This window comes from Desmodus rotundus, chromosome 7 (assembly GCF_022682495.2).
Source record: "Desmodus rotundus isolate HL8 chromosome 7, HLdesRot8A.1, whole genome shotgun sequence".
Lineage (NCBI taxonomy): Eukaryota > Metazoa > Chordata > Mammalia > Chiroptera > Phyllostomidae > Desmodus > Desmodus rotundus.
In genome coordinates, this window is record NC_071393.1 from 67,418,703 (window position 1) to 67,439,757 (window position 21,055).

General features: G+C 40.6%; 1 protein-coding gene across 2 annotated transcripts in view; it reads left to right on the forward strand.

Annotated features, from left to right (window-relative positions):
- Positions 1-1,507: 1,507 nt before the first annotated feature.
- AVEN (apoptosis and caspase activation inhibitor) overlaps positions 1,508-21,055 on the forward strand; it is a 180,000-nt gene continuing 160,452 nt past the window's right edge. The window contains exon 1 of one of the 2 annotated variants that reach the window (XM_053928587.2): positions 1,508-2,150. In XM_053928587.2, coding sequence (XP_053784562.1) covers positions 1,905-2,150 — 246 coding nt within the window. In that variant the 5' untranslated portion in view covers positions 1,508-1,904. The remainder of the gene's footprint in view (positions 2,151-21,055) is intronic. The other variant, XM_071221951.1, reaches the window with a different exon arrangement.

The window sequence follows — 21,055 nt, forward strand, 5'->3', positions numbered from 1 at the left end:
TGATAGGGGAGACAACTGTGATCCTCTTCAACATTAATGCACAGGACAAGCTACCACCACAAAAATCATCTAGTCGTAAATGTGCCAAAGTTGCGAAACTCTTGATCTGTGCTAATGTCTGGCATGATTTTAATACATGGATGTTCACCTCTGAGAGGTGAGCCCACATCAGTGGTGTGCTGGGAAATTTAACCTGTTTCTGCCCCATGGCCAACAAAGCCCTCATATGTAGAAACTTGCCAATTTCTGGGGTGTAAGAATTCCCATTGTGGCCCTTATCAAGTCACCAACTTAGTGTCACTGGCTGTAGAATGAGGAGAAGACAATCAATGTATTATATCAAATCATTATCATTCCTGGTTTGCCACTGGGTTCTAAAAAATACTATTCATATGTGTGTATCTCCTGTTAGTTCGTCTGGTGTGCAGAGAAAAGGATAGAATTCTTTCTACACTTTCCATCTTCCTGTGGTTTAGCATTTTTCTAGAGGAGGAATTACTGAATTTGAGGTTAGCCTGGGGATGAATAACTTAATCCTGAATGCCACAGTGAATCTTAATTTTGTAAGTAGAGACAAGGGGAGAAAAAGGGGGTGGGGGCAGAATAGGGCCAAGAGGGCCTGGAGGAATAAATACAAAGGGAAAGGCTGGAGAACAGTAGAGAGGGAAAAGAGTAAGAAAAATTGAAGAAGTAAGTGTGAGAAGTGTCTACTGACCAAAATATTATGATAAAAAGCAACACAGAAAAGTACAGAATACATTAAAAAATACTATTATCCTGACAACATCCTCTGCATTCCCTCTTGACTAATGGCATCAACTACCTGGTCACTCAAGCAAGAAACCTGGGCATCTACACTAGCTTCTCTTCCCCCTGACCTTCCCACTTACAACTGGACATGAAGTGCTATTAATTCTTCCTCTCTATCCTATTATCTGTCTCCTTGGCTCAAAACTTAATTCAGGCCCTATTTGTGGCCTAGTTTATTCCAGTGGTTTCCAATGACTCTGCGTAGATATTCTAATTCCCCTCCACAGAATAATTTTTTGAGAGTATAGTGATTAAGAGCAAGCCTCTGAAGCCAGATTACCCTGGGTTCCAATCATTCCATTACTAGCTGTGCAGTTTTGTAGGTTGGTTAATATCTCTTAGATCCTTTATCTGCAAAGTAGGGACACTAGTGTGACCTTATAGGGCTGCTGTGAGATTTAAATGAAGGACTGAGAATGGCTTTTGGTGCAGTAATTGCTGTATTACTGTGTTTAAGACTGAGTAACACTGAGTTTTGTACCGTTCTTTCTACTCCCAGTTGCTTGCTGCAGTCCACACCCATCTCTCACCTGAAACCCACCCTGCCTTTTCCTCCATATCCGCTCTTGAATCCCGAGTTCAGTGTAAGTTTTAAAAATTATATACATTCTGGATAATCAGGAGATTAAACAGAAAAATTAACTCTGTCTCACCACAATTAACCACTTAACAGTTTGGCATATACTTTAGGCATTTCATGCAAATACACCCATATTTGTATTTCTTCTTTCCTTTTTTTAAACAAAAGCGAGTTTATATTACACAAACTGTTTTATAACCTGTCCTTTTACCCACCTTGGCCCCACCCCCCAGACCCATCCCGGTTCCTCACTGCTGGCTCCCACTGTCGGGCTTTCTGCTGGGCCCCCAGCCTTCCCCGAGGCCCATTCCGGCCCCAACTTGTCAGGATCCGAGGCCGCCCCCCTCCCCCCGCCCGGCCGGCGGCTTCCAGCCCCCCTCCGACACCCGCGCTCAGCTCGCAGCCACCCAGGCCGGACGACTGCGCTCTCCGCCGTCCGACCCGCTTCCGGTGGGGCAAGGGCGTCTCCGGGTGGCTCGGCCCCTGCCTGTTCTGCACCTCCTGCAGCGGCAAGATGCAGGCAGACCGAGGAGCTCGAGGCGGCCACGGTCGCCGGTCTGGCCGCAACCAGCTCAGCGGGGACCGAGACCGCTATCCGGCAGGAGCCACAGCGGCGGCGGAGAGAGGAGGTGGCGGGGACGGCGGTGGCCGCCGAGGCCGTGGTCGGGGATTCGGCAGGGGCCGCGGAGGCCGAGGAGGAGGTGGCCAGCCGGGCGGCCGCCGGGAGCCAGGAGGCCGGCGCGCCGGGGCCAGAACACCGGTAAGAGATGGTGGTTGGTGTGGTCGGGACCACGCGAAACCTGGGCTGGTGGGGTTCAGGGCATGAGTCTGGAGCCCAGAGTGGCGTGCGGGGCGCGCTCTCGGAGAGCGGGGCGGTGGTGGCGCCTGCGCGGTCCAGTGGGAGGGTGGCGGGCACGTGCGGAGCGTGCACGTGGGGCTTCTGAGTATGCGCTGGTGGAACCTGACTGTCAGGTTCCGAGGGCTTCCCTGGGCTGCCCAAGGGATCCTGGGCCACATTGGTTAATAACTCAGGGCCGATGGCTGCAAGCCTAAGAGGCCTGTTGGGTTCGGGGGGAGCGTCAGTGTGATAGACCCTTGTTGGATGGGAGTGAGGCCCGGACTTGGTCTCCGGGAGACATTATGGGGAGACATCCCTCTTATTAGGAAAGAAGGCATTTTTTTATTTTTTATTTTTTATTTTTTTGGTCTGTTGTGTTCACTGTGCAATACCTGGCACACAGTAGGTACATAGTAAATGTTTATTGAGTGAAAGAATGCCTCAGATGGACTGGACTCATAGTACTTGGGGGTGAGATCCAAGGCATAGCTCTCTCTCCCTCTCTCTCTCTCTAATAGTATAGTTCTCTTTTATTACGTATATGTAGGAATCAGGCACTGGCCATCGTCTTTTTTGAATTTTCAATCAGTAAATATTTCAGCAATCAAGTCCAGATTTTAATAGCAGTATGATCGATCGGTCTTCGTCACACATTCTTAAGGAAATGTCTTAGAGATCGTAGTAGAGAATGAGATGGGCAAACTCTTACTCCTTTGATACTCCAGCTAAAGTAGTTGGATTACTGCCTTTTTATGAGCTGTTCTTCTGTTATTTTAACATTTATAGTACAAACTGTCTTTATGTTTTAAATTGTCATGTACATAGGTTAAAATATTTTTTAAAGATTGAGGCAAAATTTCCTGTAACTGAAATATTTACAATACCTTAAGGGCACAGTAGGTAAGATGTCCCTGAAGATAGTAGTTTTGTATGCAGAAATACAGAGTTGAAAAAAATTGTAAAACTCAAGATTTTAAGTGTAACATACTTAACCTTGTTAGGATCCAGGTAGGTAATAAGTAAAGTTTGAGTGAGATATGGAGAAAATCTCAGGGTCAGCTTACCAGGGACTGAAGGAAACACAGACCGATCTAGTGTGCACTGTATATCCCATTTTACCTTTATAACATTATTTACATATATATAACTTTATATAATTATAACAATTTTACTTTTAAAGCAACTTAAAGTCATTTACACAACTTTGTAACAACTTTATTGTATATATAAATGTATGCATGTAACACACTGACTTGTCTAAGCTGTCACAGCTTGTAGCAGAGCTGGGGTTCACACCACACTGCCATGGACTCCGCCACGTTTTTGTCTTACATTTTTGTGAGCCAGTCACTGCTTTACTGAGAGCAGAGTAGACACTCCTTAGCTACAGTGATCATGTTTTAGTAGGAATTGTAGTAATGGTACTTCTGGTACTTACTAAAGTGTCTGGCACACAGACCTTTAATAACAAGTGTCTTTAGCTTGTTAAAGTGAGTGAGTGAAGGTGCTTCTGTTTTATTCATGTCTGTTGAACTAAATTGAGTAAAACGATGGTCTGTCATTTAGAGGATGAATAATATATATTTTTTGATTTATGATAATATTGTAACTCATTCTATTAAAATTTTAGGCTTATCTTTTTTGGAATAGTTTTTAAAATTCCATCTTGTATTTTCTTTAGGATTTTCTCATTTCACAGGTTGCTTCAATGTGTCAGTGCATGTGAATGCAGGGCCCAGAGCCTGAGGCATAAACACCAGCAGCAGCAGCCACCACTTCTACCGCTGTTACCACCCCCATCATATTTTCAGGCAAAGGTAGAGGAAGAGATGTGGGAAAGATTATTCCTTCATTTTGCTTTGGGTAGGTGACCTCTAAGGTCCCTTCCCCTTTCAGATTCTGAAGTACTGTTTGTATTTAGGCTTGCTAAGAATAACATTATTGCTGACTAAAGATTAAATGGGACAAGAATGATTACCTTGCCTGAGGCCTCCTTGTTCTCATATCCCAAGGTGCATTTGTGCTCCAAATGGAGAGTAATTGAAATGCTCAGAACAAAATTCATAATCGAGTTTTAGCTGTGTAAGGAAGGACCAGTTGCCTAACTCTGGTATTTAATACTGTTTACAGCCTTTCCTTTCTTCTTTATACCACAACACATATGTGACTTATAAATGGAAAACGAGACAAAATAAAACTATGTAAAACAATTTCTAGATACATAATACTCCAAGGTAACTTAGTTGAGTGCATAGCATCCGCGAATCTCTTGCTCTTCCATCAGTCCTTCTGTAGATGGTGTGAACTCTGAGCCTACAGAGTGTGGGGTAAGCATATCATAAGGCTGATTATTTTCATTGAATCCCCACTGGAAGCATGATGTGCTTGATGCAATCAGTAACTTTAAAAAAATCCCAAGTCCTAGGGATGAGCTATTAGCAAAAAGAAATTCAAGGCCTATTGGCTTTTCTTGGATTTTTTCCCCCCTTTTTTCTCCTTGTAGTAATGACAGTAACTCACATTTATTGAGCACTTGGTATGAGATGAGAAAACTGAGGCACAGTTAAGCAACTCATAGGAGAGGTTAAATAATTTATCTTCTATCATTCAGCCAGCAAGCTGCAAAGCCTGGGTTCAACCCAAGTATTTTGGTTCCAGAACCTTTGCTTTCAACTATTATCCTACAGTGCCTCTGGACAGACCTGCAGATTTGAAAGAGGACGTGTGAGGACTGTTGAGTGATGCTTTTTACATGCCTGTTTGTTCCTGATGTTTCAATGTGGTTGTAAGGCTTCAGGGTAATACTGATACCATATTTGGTTGTTGTGGATGTCAGCAGATCTTTGCTTTTTTGCTCCGTGTTCATATGGCAGCTGCTTTTGATAATATTTTAATAATTTATGTCTAATAAAAGATAAGGTTGCTCTTTTATAGCTACATTAACAATAATGTAAGTTTTTTGCCTGAGGATTTGACATTTGATATTTTCGTTGCTACTATTTGTCTCAGTAAAAGGGAAATCTCTGACTTTGATTTCAAGTTTACTGTGAACCTGGAAGAAGAAAGATGTCATCAAAGATGATGGTAGGTTTCTAAGGCACTTGCCCCTTCATTGTTGCTGAAAATAGTCACCCTATGGTGTCAGACAGATAGAGATTAAGAGCCTATTAAAGCTCAAACTAAATGACAGCCTCTAGACATTCGCTCACCAACCCCCGCTTTGTTTTTTTTTTTTTTTTAAAGAAAGACTGAAGCATTTTGGGTTAGAAGCTGAACATGCTTAAGTGTCCCAAAAGAAAATTGCTTTAAGGTTTTCAAAATCCATGAAAGCTCAGTAACTAAAAAGTTATCACTCTCATGAGGGCCAGATCTATACAATGGTTTTAATTCACATTGGATTTTATATTCTCCTAGTTCTGTCTATTAAACATTCTGATTTGATGCAAACAATAGATTTTTTAAACTGTGGGAATGAAACAGGAATTATATTATCCAGAGGTCTTATATCTACAGAATCTGTTTTTACTATTTTATTCTCTTTATCTGTTTTAATCTCATTTGTTTTATATATTGTTCAAGCTTGATTATTTTGTGTATACTTTGGATCCTTTTCCACTTTTCACACTTGACTTTTTTGTCAATTATTAAATATAATTTTTAAATTTTTTAGAAATTTTATTTATTTATTTTTAGAGAGAGGGGAAGGGAAGGAGAAAGAAAGGGAGACATACATCAACGTGTGGTTGCTTCTCATACACATCCTTCTGGGGACCTGGCCCTCATCCCAGGCATGTGCCCTGACTGGGAATCGAAAGGGTGACCTTTGTGTTCACAGTCCAGTGCTCGGTCTACTGAGCCACACCAGCCAGGGCTAATTTGGTATTTTTATTGTGATATTTGAAATGTTAGATTCCATAGGTAATTTTAGTGTTTAATTTTTTTCTTAACTATTTCTTAAACTATTAGTGATAATTGGGAAGAGTAGATTTTTGTTAAATTTAAACTAGAATTTTTTAATTAAAAATGTGCTGTGTTTATTCTATGTATGGAATAATGGAATTGGATATATATATTAAATCTAGCAGGGAGAAATTAAAGTACACCACCTTTATAGTATTGGGTTGGCCAAAAAGTCCGTTCCGTTTTTTCCCGTAAGATGGCTGTAGTAGTGCTTAGTTATCTTTAACTTCATTCAAAACAATTTTGTTAGATTGTAACAGCTGTCATATCAGCATGCATTAAAAAAAAAACAAAATCGGTGAATTTTTGTGCAGCCATTTTACTATTGAAGTTGGAAGAAAAGCAACATTTTTGGAGTGTTAATGCTTTATTATTTCAAAAAGGTAAAAATGCAACTGAAATGCAAAAAAAGTCTTGTGCAGTGTATGGAGAAGATGCTGTGACTGATGGAACATGTCAGAAGTGGTTTGGGAAGTTTCTTGGTACTACTGACATTTTGGCCAAATAATTCTTTGCTGTGGGACTGTCTTATGCATTGGAAGGTGTTTAGCAGCACCCCCCTGGCCTCTGCTCACTAGAAGCCAATAGCAGGAGGTGGCCCACATACCCAAAATATCCAAATCAATGAAGTTATTGGTAAAAATGAAAAATCTGTCATGTTTTATGAAAAACACTAAACGGACTTTTTGGCCAACCCAATAGTACTCCGTTATGGTGTAAAATTAGGTCAGGACTAACTCAGGACAGAACATTTCTTGTGCCTCAGTTTTTTTTTTTTCTCATGTATAATTTTTTTATTGTTACACACATCATTCTAGTAAAAGATATTAGCATTATAGGGACAGCTTTAAAATTATGGGGAACATAGACAAGTATCTGGTAGTTAGAGACATTTAAAAGTTTAGAATATGGTAAATTCTAGGGTAATAACTGTGATGATGTCAAGGCCGTTCATTTTCATGAGGGCTAGTGTTATTCAAGTTGTGGTGGCCAGTACTCTCCTTTCTGGGGTGTCTTGCACCTTAATTTAAAAATTATTATTGTTTCTCTTGATAAATGGAAGTTGTAGGTTCTTTATTGCTTCAGATTGATGGTGGAAACATAAATTAGGTTGCTTACAAATATTTAAACATCCATGTTAATTTTCTTGGTGATAAATTTCCTAATGAAACTATACAGAAAAAAACTTTTAGAGCTATGTTTTTTAAAAAAGTGTTGATCATATTCAGCATTGGCTGAACTTAGATACTCTTCTCTTGGTGGGGGTTCATACAACCAATAAATGAGGCAATTTGACATCAAAATTTAGCCTGTGGCCCAGCAATTCTGTACTTAGCAATTGATCTTACTGAACAAGTTAGCAAATATAAGCAGATGATTGGTCATAGATGATTGTGCATGGACATGATGTTCAAAATAAGGAAAACCTAGAAACAACTTCCTAAACCTCTGCTAAGGACTGATTAAATAAATGATGGTAGGTCTATGCAGAGGAATACCATGCAGCTGTTAGAGAATGGGGTAGATATGGAAAGTGTCTAATATTGACAGAAACACTTCAGAAAAGTTAGTATAGTGTCATTCCATTTGTGTGAAAAGAAGGTATTCATCTATAAGCATAGAATATTTCTAGAATGCTCTATAGGAAACATGTAGTGCTTACCTTTGGAGATAAGGAGGATAAGGAAAGTTCTTTTTTTATGTCTTCTGTACTATTTCAGTTTTTATTTTGTTACCATGAGCATGTATTACTCATATGCTGAGTAAATTAATTCAACAGTAAAACTTAAATTAACTAAAATTACTTCTTTAGGGTAGGACCTGAAAGAAATCCTCACATTTAGCCCTCTTGGTTTGGCTCAGGGGATGGAGCACTGGCCTGGGAACCAAAGGGTCGCTAGTTCTATTCCCAGTCAGGGCACAAGCCTGGGTTGCAGGCCAGGTCCCCAGTGGGGGGCGCACAAGAGGCAACCACATATTGATGTTTCTCTCCCTTTCTTTCTCCCTCCCTTCCCCCTTCTCTAAAAATAAATAAAAATAAAATCTTAAAAAAAAAAAGAAATCTTCACATTTAAATGATTATCAGAACCTCCCTGTGAAAGAGGCAGGCAGTAATAAGTGTAGTTTTACAGATGAAGAAATAGTAGGATTTAGGCCTTTTTAAGGGTGCACCCAAGTAGTTGGTGGTAGGATTGATACTTGAACTTGAGGTTTCTGACTTCTAGGGTGAGATTTAATTATTTGTTTATGAATGAGCAAGTAATTCTAATTTTTTTTTCCTTCCTAGGAAAATTGTGTAATTTTCATGCTTTCCTATCCAGCATATATCTTTTTCTTTCTAATGTAGCTAATGGCAAGGATATATTGAGTTGTAGTTCATCCTTTTGACCTGTTGACTTAAGCTTTTCTAGTTTATTTGTATGTATCTTATTATGCTTTGAGATAACAACAGATGTAGTAGGAAAATACAGAGATGGGAATTTAAGGTTTCTACCACAGGACTTAGGAATTGAGGTTTCTGCCCGGTATCTCAAAGTCTAGGTGTGTGGCACACCACAGTGTACTTCCTGAATTCTAGTTCCTTAAACGTAAGTTCTAAGTGGGCTGCTGTGATATGTGACATTAAAAAGACTGGGAAACTTTGGCATTCCATTTGCCTTCCCTTCTCAATTTCTTTTTTCTTTCTGGATTTGGGACATTTACAACAAACAACTATGAATTCATTCTCATTCTCTCTTATAAAACAATTAAATGTGAAAAGCCTTTAAGAGATTACTCAGTTTTAGAATGCCATCATTATAGTTTATAATCAATTAAATCATCCTCATAGATTAAAAAAAAAATTAATTGTTAGATTGAAATGTGCTCTGTAAGTACACATTCTGGAAGCATACGTTGATTAAGAATGACTGTGAGGATGGCGGCGTAGGTAGACACACTGCGCCTCCTCGCACAACCAGAACTGACAGAAAATCGAACAGCAAGGAAGTCTGACACCAAGGAAATAAAAAATAAACATTCATCCAGACTGGTAGGAGGGGCGGAGACGGGCAGCTGGGGCGGAGAGGACTCCCGTGGCCATGCCGAGACCGAGACTGGCGGAGTGTGGGACAAACGGGGCAGGCAGTCTGACCACTAGCAGACCCTGCGGCCCCACATTCGTGCACAGATAAACCGAGAGGGCTGGACTCAGAGTGGTGGAGAACTGGCAGGCAGAGCGCAGGTAGCACATGGCGGCCCCACACTCACGCACAGATAAACTGGGACGAACGGAGGGGAGCAAAGCAGTTTGCATAACCCAGGTCTCCAGCGCGGGGAAATAAAGCCTCAAACCTCTGATGGAAAACACCCGTGGGGGTTGGGGCGGCTGCAGGAGAGACTCCCAGCCTCACAGGAGAGGTCGTTGGAGAGACCCACAGGGGCCTAGAGAGTGCACAAGCCCACCCACTCGGGAACCAGCACCAGAGGGGCCCAATTTGATTGTGGGTAGCGGAGTGAAACACTGAAGTCCGGTGGAGAGGGGAGAAGGCGCCATTGCTCCTTCTCGGCCCCTCCCCCACGTACAGCCTCGCAGCACAGCAACCTTCGTTACCCCGCCCTGGTGAACACCTAAGGCTCCGCCCCTTAAAGTAACAGACGCACCAAGACAAAAAGAAAAATATGGCCCAAATGACAAAACACTTCAAAGCTCCAGAAGAAATACAACTAAGCGAGGAAGAGATACCAACCTGTCGGATGCACAGTTCAAAACACTGGTTATTAAGACGCTCACAGAATTGGTTGAATTGGTTCGAAAACTAGATGAAAAAATGAAGCCTATGCCAAGAGAAACAAAGGAAAATGTACAGGGAACCAATAGTGAGGCGAAGGAAACAGGGACTCAAATCAACGGTGTGGACCAGAAGGAAGAAAGAAACATCCAACCAGAAAAGAATGAAGCAACGAGAATTCGGAAAAATGAGGAGAGGCTTAGGAACCTCCAGGACATCTTGAAACGTTCCAACATCCGAATTCTAGGGGTGCCAGAAGGAGAAGAGGAAGAACGAAAAATTGAAAACTTATTTGAACAAATAATGAAGGAAAACTTCCCCAATATGGCAAAGGAAATAGACTTCCAGGAAGTCCAGGAAGCTCAGAGAGTCCCAAAGAAGTTGGACCCAAGGAGGAACACACCAAGACACATCTTAATTACATTACCCAAGATGAAAGAGAAGGAGAGAATCTTAGAAGCAGCAAGAGAAAAGGACACAGTTACCTACAAAGGACTTCCCATGAGACTGTCAGCTGATTTCTCGTAAGACACCTTACAGGCAAGAAGGGGCTGGCAAGAAGTGTTCCAAGTCATGAAAGGCAAGGACCTACATCCAAGATTACTGTATCCAGCAAAGCTATCATTTAGAATGGAAGGGAAGATAAAGTGCTTCTCAGATAAGGTCAAGTTCAAGAAGTTCATCATCACCAAGCCATTATTATATGAAATGTTAAAGGGAGTTACCTAAGAAAAAGAAGATAAAAAATATGAACAGTAAAAATGACAGCAAACTCACAGTTATTAACGACCACAGCTAAAACCAAAACAAAAGAAAACTAAGCAAACAACTAGAACAGAAACAGAACCACAGAAATGGAGATCATATGGAGGGTAATCAATAGGGGATTGGGAGGGGGAGAGAGAGGGGAAAGGTACAGAGAATAAATAGCATAGATGATAGGTGGAAAATAGACAGGGGGAGGGTAAGAATAGTGTAGGAAATGTACAAGCCAAAGAACTTATATGTATGATCCATGGACATGAACTATAGGTGGGGAATGTGGGAGGGATGGAGTGGCAGAGAATGGAGATGGAATGTGGGCAGGATGGAGTTGAGTGAAGCGGGGGGAAAAGGACAACTGTAATAGCATAATCAATAAATATATCAAAAAAAAAAGAGAATGACTGTGATAGTGATGCATTCCCCGTTTTAAAAAATTAATTCATGGGGGTGACATTGGTTAATCAAATTACATAGGTTTCAAGTGTACAATTCTGATACATCATCTGTATGTTGCATTGTCTGCTCTCCACCCAAAGTCAAGTCTCCCTCTATCACCATATATTTGACCCCATTTATTCTTTACTACTTCCCCACCCCCCTCCCTCTGGTAACCACCAGACTGTTGTTTGTGTCTGTGAGTTTTGTTTGTTTTTCCTGTTTGTTCATTTGTTGCATTCAGTTTCATAGCCCACGTATGAGTGAAATCATATGGTTCTTGACCTTTTCTGTCTGACTTACTTCACTTAGCATGATATTCTCAAGATCCATCCATGTTGTCATTTCTCTTTACAAAGATTCTGCTTAAAGGATTTTTAAAAACAAGAAGTGTTTTTTTAAAAAAAATGCTTTCAGTGTTTATAAAAAATAATACTTCCAGTCAAGATGGCAGCATCGGTAAACACCCTTCGCCTCCTTGCACAAATGTATCAAAATTACAACTAAAATACAAGAACAACCATCATTCAGAACCATCAGAAATTGATTGAATGGCAGTCCAACAACTATGGAATTAAAGAAACCACATCCATCCAGACTGGTAGGAGGTGTGGAGACATGGAATGGGCTGTTCTCACATCCACATGTGGTAGATGAAATTTCAGGAAGGATGCCTCCGGAGCGAGGAGTCCTAGCCCCACACCAGGACCCCAGCCCAGGGTTTCAGTGCCAGGAAGATAAATTCCCACAACCTTTGGCTGCAAAACTAGTAGGGATTGAGTTGGTGGAAGAAACTACTGGAGGCACAAGCAGTTCCCCTTAAAGAACCCGCACATGAACTTAATCACACTCAGTCCCTCTGAGCTCCATCACTGGGGTAGCAGCTTAAAAGGCACCAGTGGCATAGAGGGAGGAACTGAAGTTCAGGCATAAAGGCAGGAGCTCGGGGACAGCTTTATCCCAGACAAAAAGGCAGGCAGAAGCCTTGTCCCTTTTCTGAGCCCTGCCCACACAGAGCCACAGAGCTGGCATGCCAGTGCCATATCTAAATTCCATAACTCTGGCTAACACTGACCTGTACTTGAAGATCCTCTGAGACTTTGTTCCATCCAACTTACATGGCCAACCAAACTGTTAACTGTGATTTTTCCATATGAATGGCTGGTCTTGGCTCATGCTTCACAACTTCCTAAATCCTATCAAACAAGCAACAGCCGGCCTCAGTGAGTCCCCAGCCACTGAACCTCTTACTAAGTGGCCCCAGGCCTGGCACTAGCAGCAGCCAGCCTGGACTCACAGTTTGGCTTTGCCTGGGAATCTCCACGCCCAGCACAAGTAGCAGCCATCTCAGATTGCTTTATAGCTCGGGAAAGGTAGCCGGGCAGAACACAGATGGGGACTGACCTTGGTCTGCACCACCCAGGAAATCCCAGAGCCTGCACACCCAGTGGGCAATGATAAACTACGTGGGAGACCCACCACCTTGCCCCACAGGGGATCCTCCACAGAGGGTGGAGATTGGTGGTCAGTGGTTGTCACAGCCAGCCCTTGCAGCTGACTGGCCTGGGTAAATCCCTGCCATTGGCCTGCCAATAGCAATCCAGGCTTAACTGCAGGAGGAGGGTGTACCCAGCCCATATGAAAGACGCACCTTGAGTACCCATCTTGGGTGATACAGGAGGCTGTGCCATTGGACCCTACAGGACACACCTACTATATTAGGCCATGCTACCAAAACAGGGAGTCATGCAGCTCTACCTAATACATGGAAACAAACACAGGGAGGCTGCCAAAACGAGGAGACAAAGAAATATGGCTCAAATGAGAGAACAGAACAAAACTGTAGAAAAAGAACTAAGCAAAATGGAGATAAGCAATCTATCAGATGCAGAGTTCAAAACTCTGGTTATAAGGATGCTCAAAGAACTTAGTGAGGAGGATGTCAACAGCATAAAAAAGATCCAGTCAGAAATGAAGGATACAAAATAGAAATAAAGAACAATTTACAGGGCAACAACAGTAGAGTGGATGAAGCCGAGAATCAAATCAATGATTTGGAACATAAGGGACCAAAAAACAACCATGCAGAAGAAGAAGAAAAAAGAAACCAAAAAAACGAAGATAGTATAAACAGCCTCTAGGACAACTTCAAGCATTTCAACATTTACATCATAGGGGTGCCATAAGGAGAAGAGAAGGAGCAAGAAATATGAAATCCATTTTGAAAAAGTAATGTAAGATAACTTGCCTAATTTGGTGAAGGAAATCACCATGTAAGTCCAGGAAGCACAGAGTCCCAAACAAGATGGATGCAGAGATGCCCACTCCAAGACACATCATAATTAAAATGGCAAAGGTTAAAGATAAAGAGAGAATCTTAAAAGCAGCAAGAAAAAAGAGTTAGTTACCTACAGGGGAGTTCCCATAAGATTGTCAGCTGATTTCTCAAAAGAAACTTTCCAGGCTGGAAGGAATTAGCAAGAAATATTCAAAGTCATGAAAATTGCTGTGCCCAGCAAAGATACCATTTCATACTGAAGGGCAGATAAGGGGCTTCCCAGGCAAGAAAAAACCTAAAGGAGTTCATCACCACCAAACCATTATTATATTAAATGTTAAAGGGACTTATTTAAGAAAAAGAATAAGATGAAAACTTTATTGTTCATTTTATGAACAATAAAATGGCAATAAATACATACATATCTATCAACAATTGAATCTACAGAATAAACTAAGCAAACAAGAAGAACAGAGACAGAATCATGGATACAGAGAGCATTTTTTGGTTGCCCGTTGGGAGGGGAGTGTTGGGGAGTGGGTGAAGAGGTGAGGGGATTAAGAAGTACAAATAGGTAGTTATGGAATAGCCATGGGGATGTAAAGTATATAGGAAATGGAGTAGCCAAAGACCTTATATGCATGACCCATGGACATGAACAATGATGTGGGGATGGCCTGAGAGAGTGGGTGGTGCTGGTGGAGAGGGGAAAAGGGAGAAATTGGGACAACTGTAATAGTATAGTCAATAAAATATAATTAGAAAACAAAAAACAAAAACTTATAAAAAGTGAATAGTAGAGTTAAAGCAAATGTGCAACTGCCTTTTGGTCTGTTCAGATAAAGGACCATTGAGCTATCTGCCAAATCAATGTTGAACTAGATATATTAACTCCAAGGCCCTTGTCCAGCTCTGAAACAACAATGAAAAGAACAGTTCAGACCACTCTGAGGCACCATGTGTTGCACAGAAGGTGTGTCTGCTCACAGTTGAGATGAAACCAGCCACCAATGCACAGTTCCAGCAGTGAACAGCAGGTGGGGGAAACAGTCCAACATTTTTCCAAATGGGAGTAACATTAATTTTGTTTTTGAGTCATCGAGGGAACTGCCATGGAACGCTCACAAAGCTGAGTACGTTCAGACCTTACCTGAGTAGGTTAAAACAACAGCAACAGTATCTTGATAGTGATTATAATTCTTTACTCCTCAATTTTGACTGCTTCCTAGATTGTTGATAATATTTCAAATCAGACAGGAAAAATCTGGGGAATGAGGTACACTCATCATTCTCTCTTGTGTTTCTCCTCCCCTTATTTTGCTACATTAGTACAGTCTTACTCATCAGGAAGAAGTGAGTAGGAATCACAGAAACAAGTTACAGAAGAAAACCATCTTTTGTTGATTTGGTTTCTTATTTTTGGATGTTATGAGCATTATCTCTGACGTTTCATCGATGTGTATGTCATAGCCAAGGGTAATTCAGGCAAGGATAATTAGTACATGTGTGAGTATAATATGCCACTTAATATTTTATCTTTAACATGGGTATTTTTAGATGAAAATGTTGGCTCAGAGCACGTATGAATCTAACACTTAATTTTTTTAATCTATGAGGATGATTTAATTGATTATAAACTATAACAATGGCATTCTAATACTGAATAGTCTCTTAAAGGCTTTTTACATTTAAATGTCATGAGTGAGAAATAGAGAGAGGATGAGAATGAATTAATACTTCTTTGCTATCGCTATTCCAAATTTAGAGATGGACATATACTATAAACTCCACATCTGGTATGTATTATCATGTTTGTGAAATTCAGTATAGTTTCATGTGTTACTGAGCATTAATGGCTTATAACAGAATAAATTTTGTGGAATAAATCTCAAACCTTGGAAGTTATTCTTTTCATTTGGGTCATTAGCTTCTTCAGATCCATTGACTTTTGTGTCCATTGCTTTCTTTTCTGGGTTGTAGAAACTGTGTTTACAGCTGCAGTTTGTGTATATTGTGACTTTTTGGTGCTAAAGCCATCTCTACCTCCCCACTTCCAAAGCTGGCGTATCTTTAAATCCACATTTATTTTAAAAGAACAATTTAAAGAGGCACCTTTCATTTTAAGGGCAGGAGCTGACAGTATACATGTATACACACATAAAATTGGCCTGTGTCCTTGTCTATAACCTCACACATATGTCAATATATTAATGAATATATATGTTGTATGTTAATATGCTATTTGGAAGCTTTTTATATTCCCAGCTTTTCTTTTTTGCTTTCTTACATAGGTAGTGATTACTAATGTTATACATTGAATGTTTGTGTCCTGCAGATTCATGTTGAAGCCCTAACCCCCAGGTGACTGTATTTGGAGATGGGGCCTTAAGGAAGTAATTAAGGTTAAATGAGGTCACAAGGGAGGGGCCTAGCCCTATGAAGCTGGTGCCCTTAGAAGAAGAGGAAGAAAGACCTGGAGCGCTCCATCTCCTTGACATTGTGAGGTTACACGAGAAGTAGCTGTCTACAGGCCAGGAAGCGGTCACCACTAGACACTGTGTCTCCTGGTACCTTGATCTTGGGCTCTCCAGTCTCCAGAACTGTGAAAAGAAAGTGTGTATTGTTTTAGCCGCTCAGTCCGTGGCATTTGTTGTGGCATTTCATGGTGACCAACACAGATAGCTCACATTCTAACCACAAAAAACAGGTATTTTTAAAACAGTGGTCTCATGTCAAGACTTCAGATGAATCAGACTAAGAAACCGAAGGGAGTTTAATGTTAAGGACATCTGACTGTTATGTGCCTGGAGTGAACAGTCCTGCCTGCTTTGTGCTGTAGCTTACAGGTACCACCAGTTCGCTTAGTTCCTGATTTTTAAATTCTCTCATTAGTTGTGATTGTTTACTTCACACATATGGATAACATTTTTTTCCTTTTTCTTTAAATGGCATGTGATAAAAACACCACTTGATACTGGGTTAAAAGGACTCTTCTGCTCAAAGCAGGAGAGTTCTTTCTGTCTGCAGTATATTCGTGTTCTGTTGCTGTAACAATTGCCACAAATTTAATGGCTTAAACAATACAAATGTATGTGTTATAGTTTTGGAGTCTTACAGTGGGGTGCGACTCACGGGGCTAAAATCAAGGTGTCTGCCAGGCTTGGCTCCAGAGAGGCTCCAGGGGGAATTTGTTTCCTTGACTTCCTGCTTCTAGAGGCTGCCCCATTCCATCCCTGGCTCCCGACTCCTGTCTTCAAAGCCAGCAGCACAACATCTCTCTGACTTTACTCCTGTGGCGACATCTTTCCTTCTCTCTTTCCTGCCTCCATCTGCCTCTCGTGAGGATTCTTGTAATTAAATTGGGCCCACCTGGATAATCCAGGGTAATCTCCCTGTTTAAGGTCAGCTGATCAGCAACCTTAATTCCCCTTGTTGTGTAACCTAGCATATCCCCATGTTCAGGAGTTAGGACATGGATATCTTTGGGGGGCTGTCATTATGCCCATCACAGGCAGAAAGTGATATATTTAATAAGGTATAAGAACACTTTGTTTTGAAAAATACTGGAGTTCTTCTTTTTCAGCCTTTTTTTTTTTTTCCTGGTGGAATCATGCTCTGTGAGTGTTTCTCAACTGTTTAAACCCAACCCCTCTGTTGAAAAATGAAAATCTCATCTATTCTATGGTCAATAATAAACATAGTTTTTCCCTCTAAAATATTAACTGCCCCCCTCAAATGTTTGAGCTAAACATGGTTTGTTGTGCCTGTACTTAGCCTATATCGGGGCCATCATTTCAGACTTCCAGTTTATTTCAGGCTCTGGCATACAACGTTGATGCTTTCGTTCAGTTCAAACTTAAAATCTGTGTAGCGTTTGCTTTTTTCTTATCACCAGCTCCATTTCACACATAACGGTAATTACAGTGCTACCTCAGTACTTGTCATTAATTTGTTCTGATGAGTGGTGAGCGAGCAATGATTGATGAAGCATTTTCTCTTGTGGGGTGGAGTTGTGACTCACACAAATCCTAGCAAGTGTGATAAGGGGCGAGCAAGCACGGAGTGCTGAAACATTTTTTCTTGTCAAAATGAGACAAGTACCAGGTTTGATGAGTTCTGAAGCCAACAAGTACCGAGGTACCAATGTATTTGATATTGCTATTGTGAACTTATTTAAAGAGGTAAACACCCTAACAAATATTTTACAAACTTGTCCACACACTTAAAAGTTAGGTCGAGTTGTGGATAATGCTTGCTCAGAAAACAGTAAAGACCTATCAGTGCAATCTCAATTGCTTAGTTGACTAGAATCTGATTATCAGTCTCGTTATATCAACTGAAACAACCCACAGCAATAGGATAAGGCTATTGCTTTTGTTGGTACATGGTCTCAGAACATGTACGCTGCATATGTAGTTTTCAAAATATATCTTTATGCCCTGGCTGATGTGGCTGAGTTGATTCAGTGCTGGCCTGTGAACCAAAGGGTTGCTGGTTCGATTCCCAGTCAGGGCACATGCCTGGGTTGCAGACCAGGTACCCAGTAGGGGGCGTACAAGAGGCAACCACACACTGATGTTTCTCTCTTTCTCTTTCTCCTTCCCTTCCCCTCTAAAAATGAGTAAATAAAATCTTTAAAATATATATATATATTATAACTTTTAAGAACAGTTTAGATTTACAGAGAATTGGAGAGAATAGTCGAGCGGTCCCATATGTCCCGTACCCAGTTCCTCCTATTATTAATATCTCACATTAGTATGGTACATGTGTTACAGTTAATGAACTGATATTGATACATTATTATTAACTATCGCTCTGTTCCAACATTATGTTTGTCTGATGTTTCTTTCATGATTAGATTGAGGTTGTGGGTTTGGGGTGGTAAAATACCATCATTACATCATATCAAGAGTACATACTATCAAAGTGACTTGTTACTGTTGGTGCTGACCTTGCTCACCTGGCGGAGGAAGTGTGTGTCAGGTTTCTTCACCGGAAAGTTGCTCCCATCTCCCTTTCCTGCTGTATTCTGCACAGCTGTTTCCTTGAGGCTGGAGTATCTATGTAAAATATTTGGAATTCTTTCACATGGGAGATTTGTCTACCCCATTTACTTATTTACTTAATCATCTATGCTAGTGTGGACTCATGGATAATTATTTTATACTGTGGGCTAGAATTCAGTACCACTTTATTAATTTTGTCCTTCAGGTTGTCCCAGCTTGGCCATTGGGAGCTCTTCCACTTGTCTCTGTGATCCTTAGACATGCCCTCATCTGTGTGTGTGAGAGAGTGACTTTCTACTTTCTGGTGCTACTAGGTATTAGATGCTCCAGGCTCATCTTGGGTACTTCCTGCCCCAGTCCTAGAGTAAGCCATTTTTCTGGATACAGGGCTGTTTATTTTATGCTGGATCCTGTGTTTTGATGATGAGCACCAAACAGTGTGACAGGTTCATTGTGTCTGCCATTGCAAACATTGAAAATATCATTGACCCACTGCTTACATGTAGTAACATGTGGCAAGGTGGGGGCAGAGCAAATCCTCATTTTAAAGCTAAATGGTAAATAACTGAAAACAGAACAAATAACAGCAACAAAAAACCCCAAATGAACCTATCAGGTGTGACTTAGAGAAGAATTATTTTGAGTGATTGTAAAATGATATTTTGACTGTGTATTCCTTGTTGGATACATCCTAATAACTTAAGTACTTAGGAGAAATTTAAATTGTATTTAGTATTCTTATCATTAGTAGCAATATTGATATCATTATGTTGACATATATACATACTGCAGGGTAAAGGAAATAAATGATTATGTCAATGTTAGCAACTCCGATTTTTCAGAGTGGAGAAAAGAGATACTAATATAAAAATTGAAGCAGTTAAGTAAAAACCCTATAACCTTAAATTTGAGTGGAAATATCTATAAGAATTTAGATTTACTTTTGTCTTTTTAGGTATGTATTCTCCACTGAGAATCCAGAAACAAAGACAACCCAGTTGCAGTGAACACTCTTAGCACTTTGAGTAGTTTCTAGATAACTGTTTCCCACTTGAAGGAGCCAGGCCTATTGGAGGAAAGGCTGTTTCTAGTCGTGGGGAAGAAAGCAGGAACACTGCTAAAGGCTGCTGGAGCTCCCACTAGATGGGACTGCTTGAGTGTCCTTGAGAATAATAAATGCAGTGAATTGAGATACATTAAATATAAGTTTTTAATGATACTAACCCCCCCCCATTGGTTACCTTTGGAGACTTCTTAGGTAACAATGTATAATTTTGAACACCGGTAGATTAAGGGAAAGGATCGTGCAGTTATCCTTCCCTGAATGAACTGTACTTCAGGATAATCATATAGTTGATGGTGAAAGTTTAAAAAAAGTAGACAAATTGCACCTAGTAAATGCAGAAGAAATGCTAGAATTAGAAAACTGCCATTTTCAGCTCCTAAGGAACTAATAGATCTAAACAAACTGTAATCACCAAGGGATGCCAAACTGGTCTGCAGTCAAGCCACTCGACCCAATGACTAGTTTGAGGAAACAGTGGGGTAGAAGAACAAGTTAAAGGACACTACAAAGAAGCGATAAGTCAAATCCAGGAAGAGGGAAAATTCTGTAAGCATAGATTGAAGGGAACTTACAGAGACGGACTAACCATGTGCAACATGCTGGCCTTGTTCGGGTCCTGTTCTTACACAATGTGAAAGGATAGATTTGTGTCATGTGGAGGATATTTGAACATGGACTAGGTATTGTTTCTTTTGTGAGATGTGCTATGGAATTGTTTCTTTTGTTAAGATATACTATAGGCATTGTGTTTATATTTAAAGACATTTAATATAAGAAATACATAATGAAATGTCACGGGTGAAATGATAGGTATATTCAAGTGTGTTTGAGGAAGGCAGGGCATGATAAGTTAAAAAGAGGATTGGAGAATTATTCATAATTGTTGAAGCTGGATTATGGGTGCCCGGGTATTCGGTGTACTGTATTTGAAGATTTTTGTAATAAAAATACAAGTTAAAAAGCTAAACGTAGTCTTTCAATTTTCTTTTCTAGTAGAAAAGGAATAATTGGGCATTTTAGATTATCATTTATGAAATACATAATGTTTTTTGGGGATGGATTATGCTTCATTCATGTGTAAATTTATATTTGACTTTGTTTTGACTTCTTGATCTGTTAAGACAGAATTTGCAGTGGATTTGAACATTAGATTTAGCTCTGAATTTGAAGGTAATTTTTTATTTGGGGTGGAGCATGAGAAAGATCATGTGATCAAACCTTGCATGTTTATGCCTGTGTAGGTCTGCTGTCCCCTCACTTAAGGTGCAGTCCAAGCGCTTCCTATGCCCTCCCTGCAAGGCCCTTCCCACTCCGATGGCTACTTGCCTTTTAGGCTTCTTTACTTTGCTCTTTCCTCCTAGTTCAATCCAATGCAGCTGTAACACTTGCTTTATTTCTGATTCCTGAATGAAGCAGGATTGTTCTCTCCTGAGGGCCTGTGCAGGTGCTGCCTGGAACATTCTGTTTCCTACCCCCAGAACCTGGCAGGGCTTGCTCCTTTGTCCCGTCTGGCTTTCTGCTTAAATGTGACTTTGAAGAGGCTT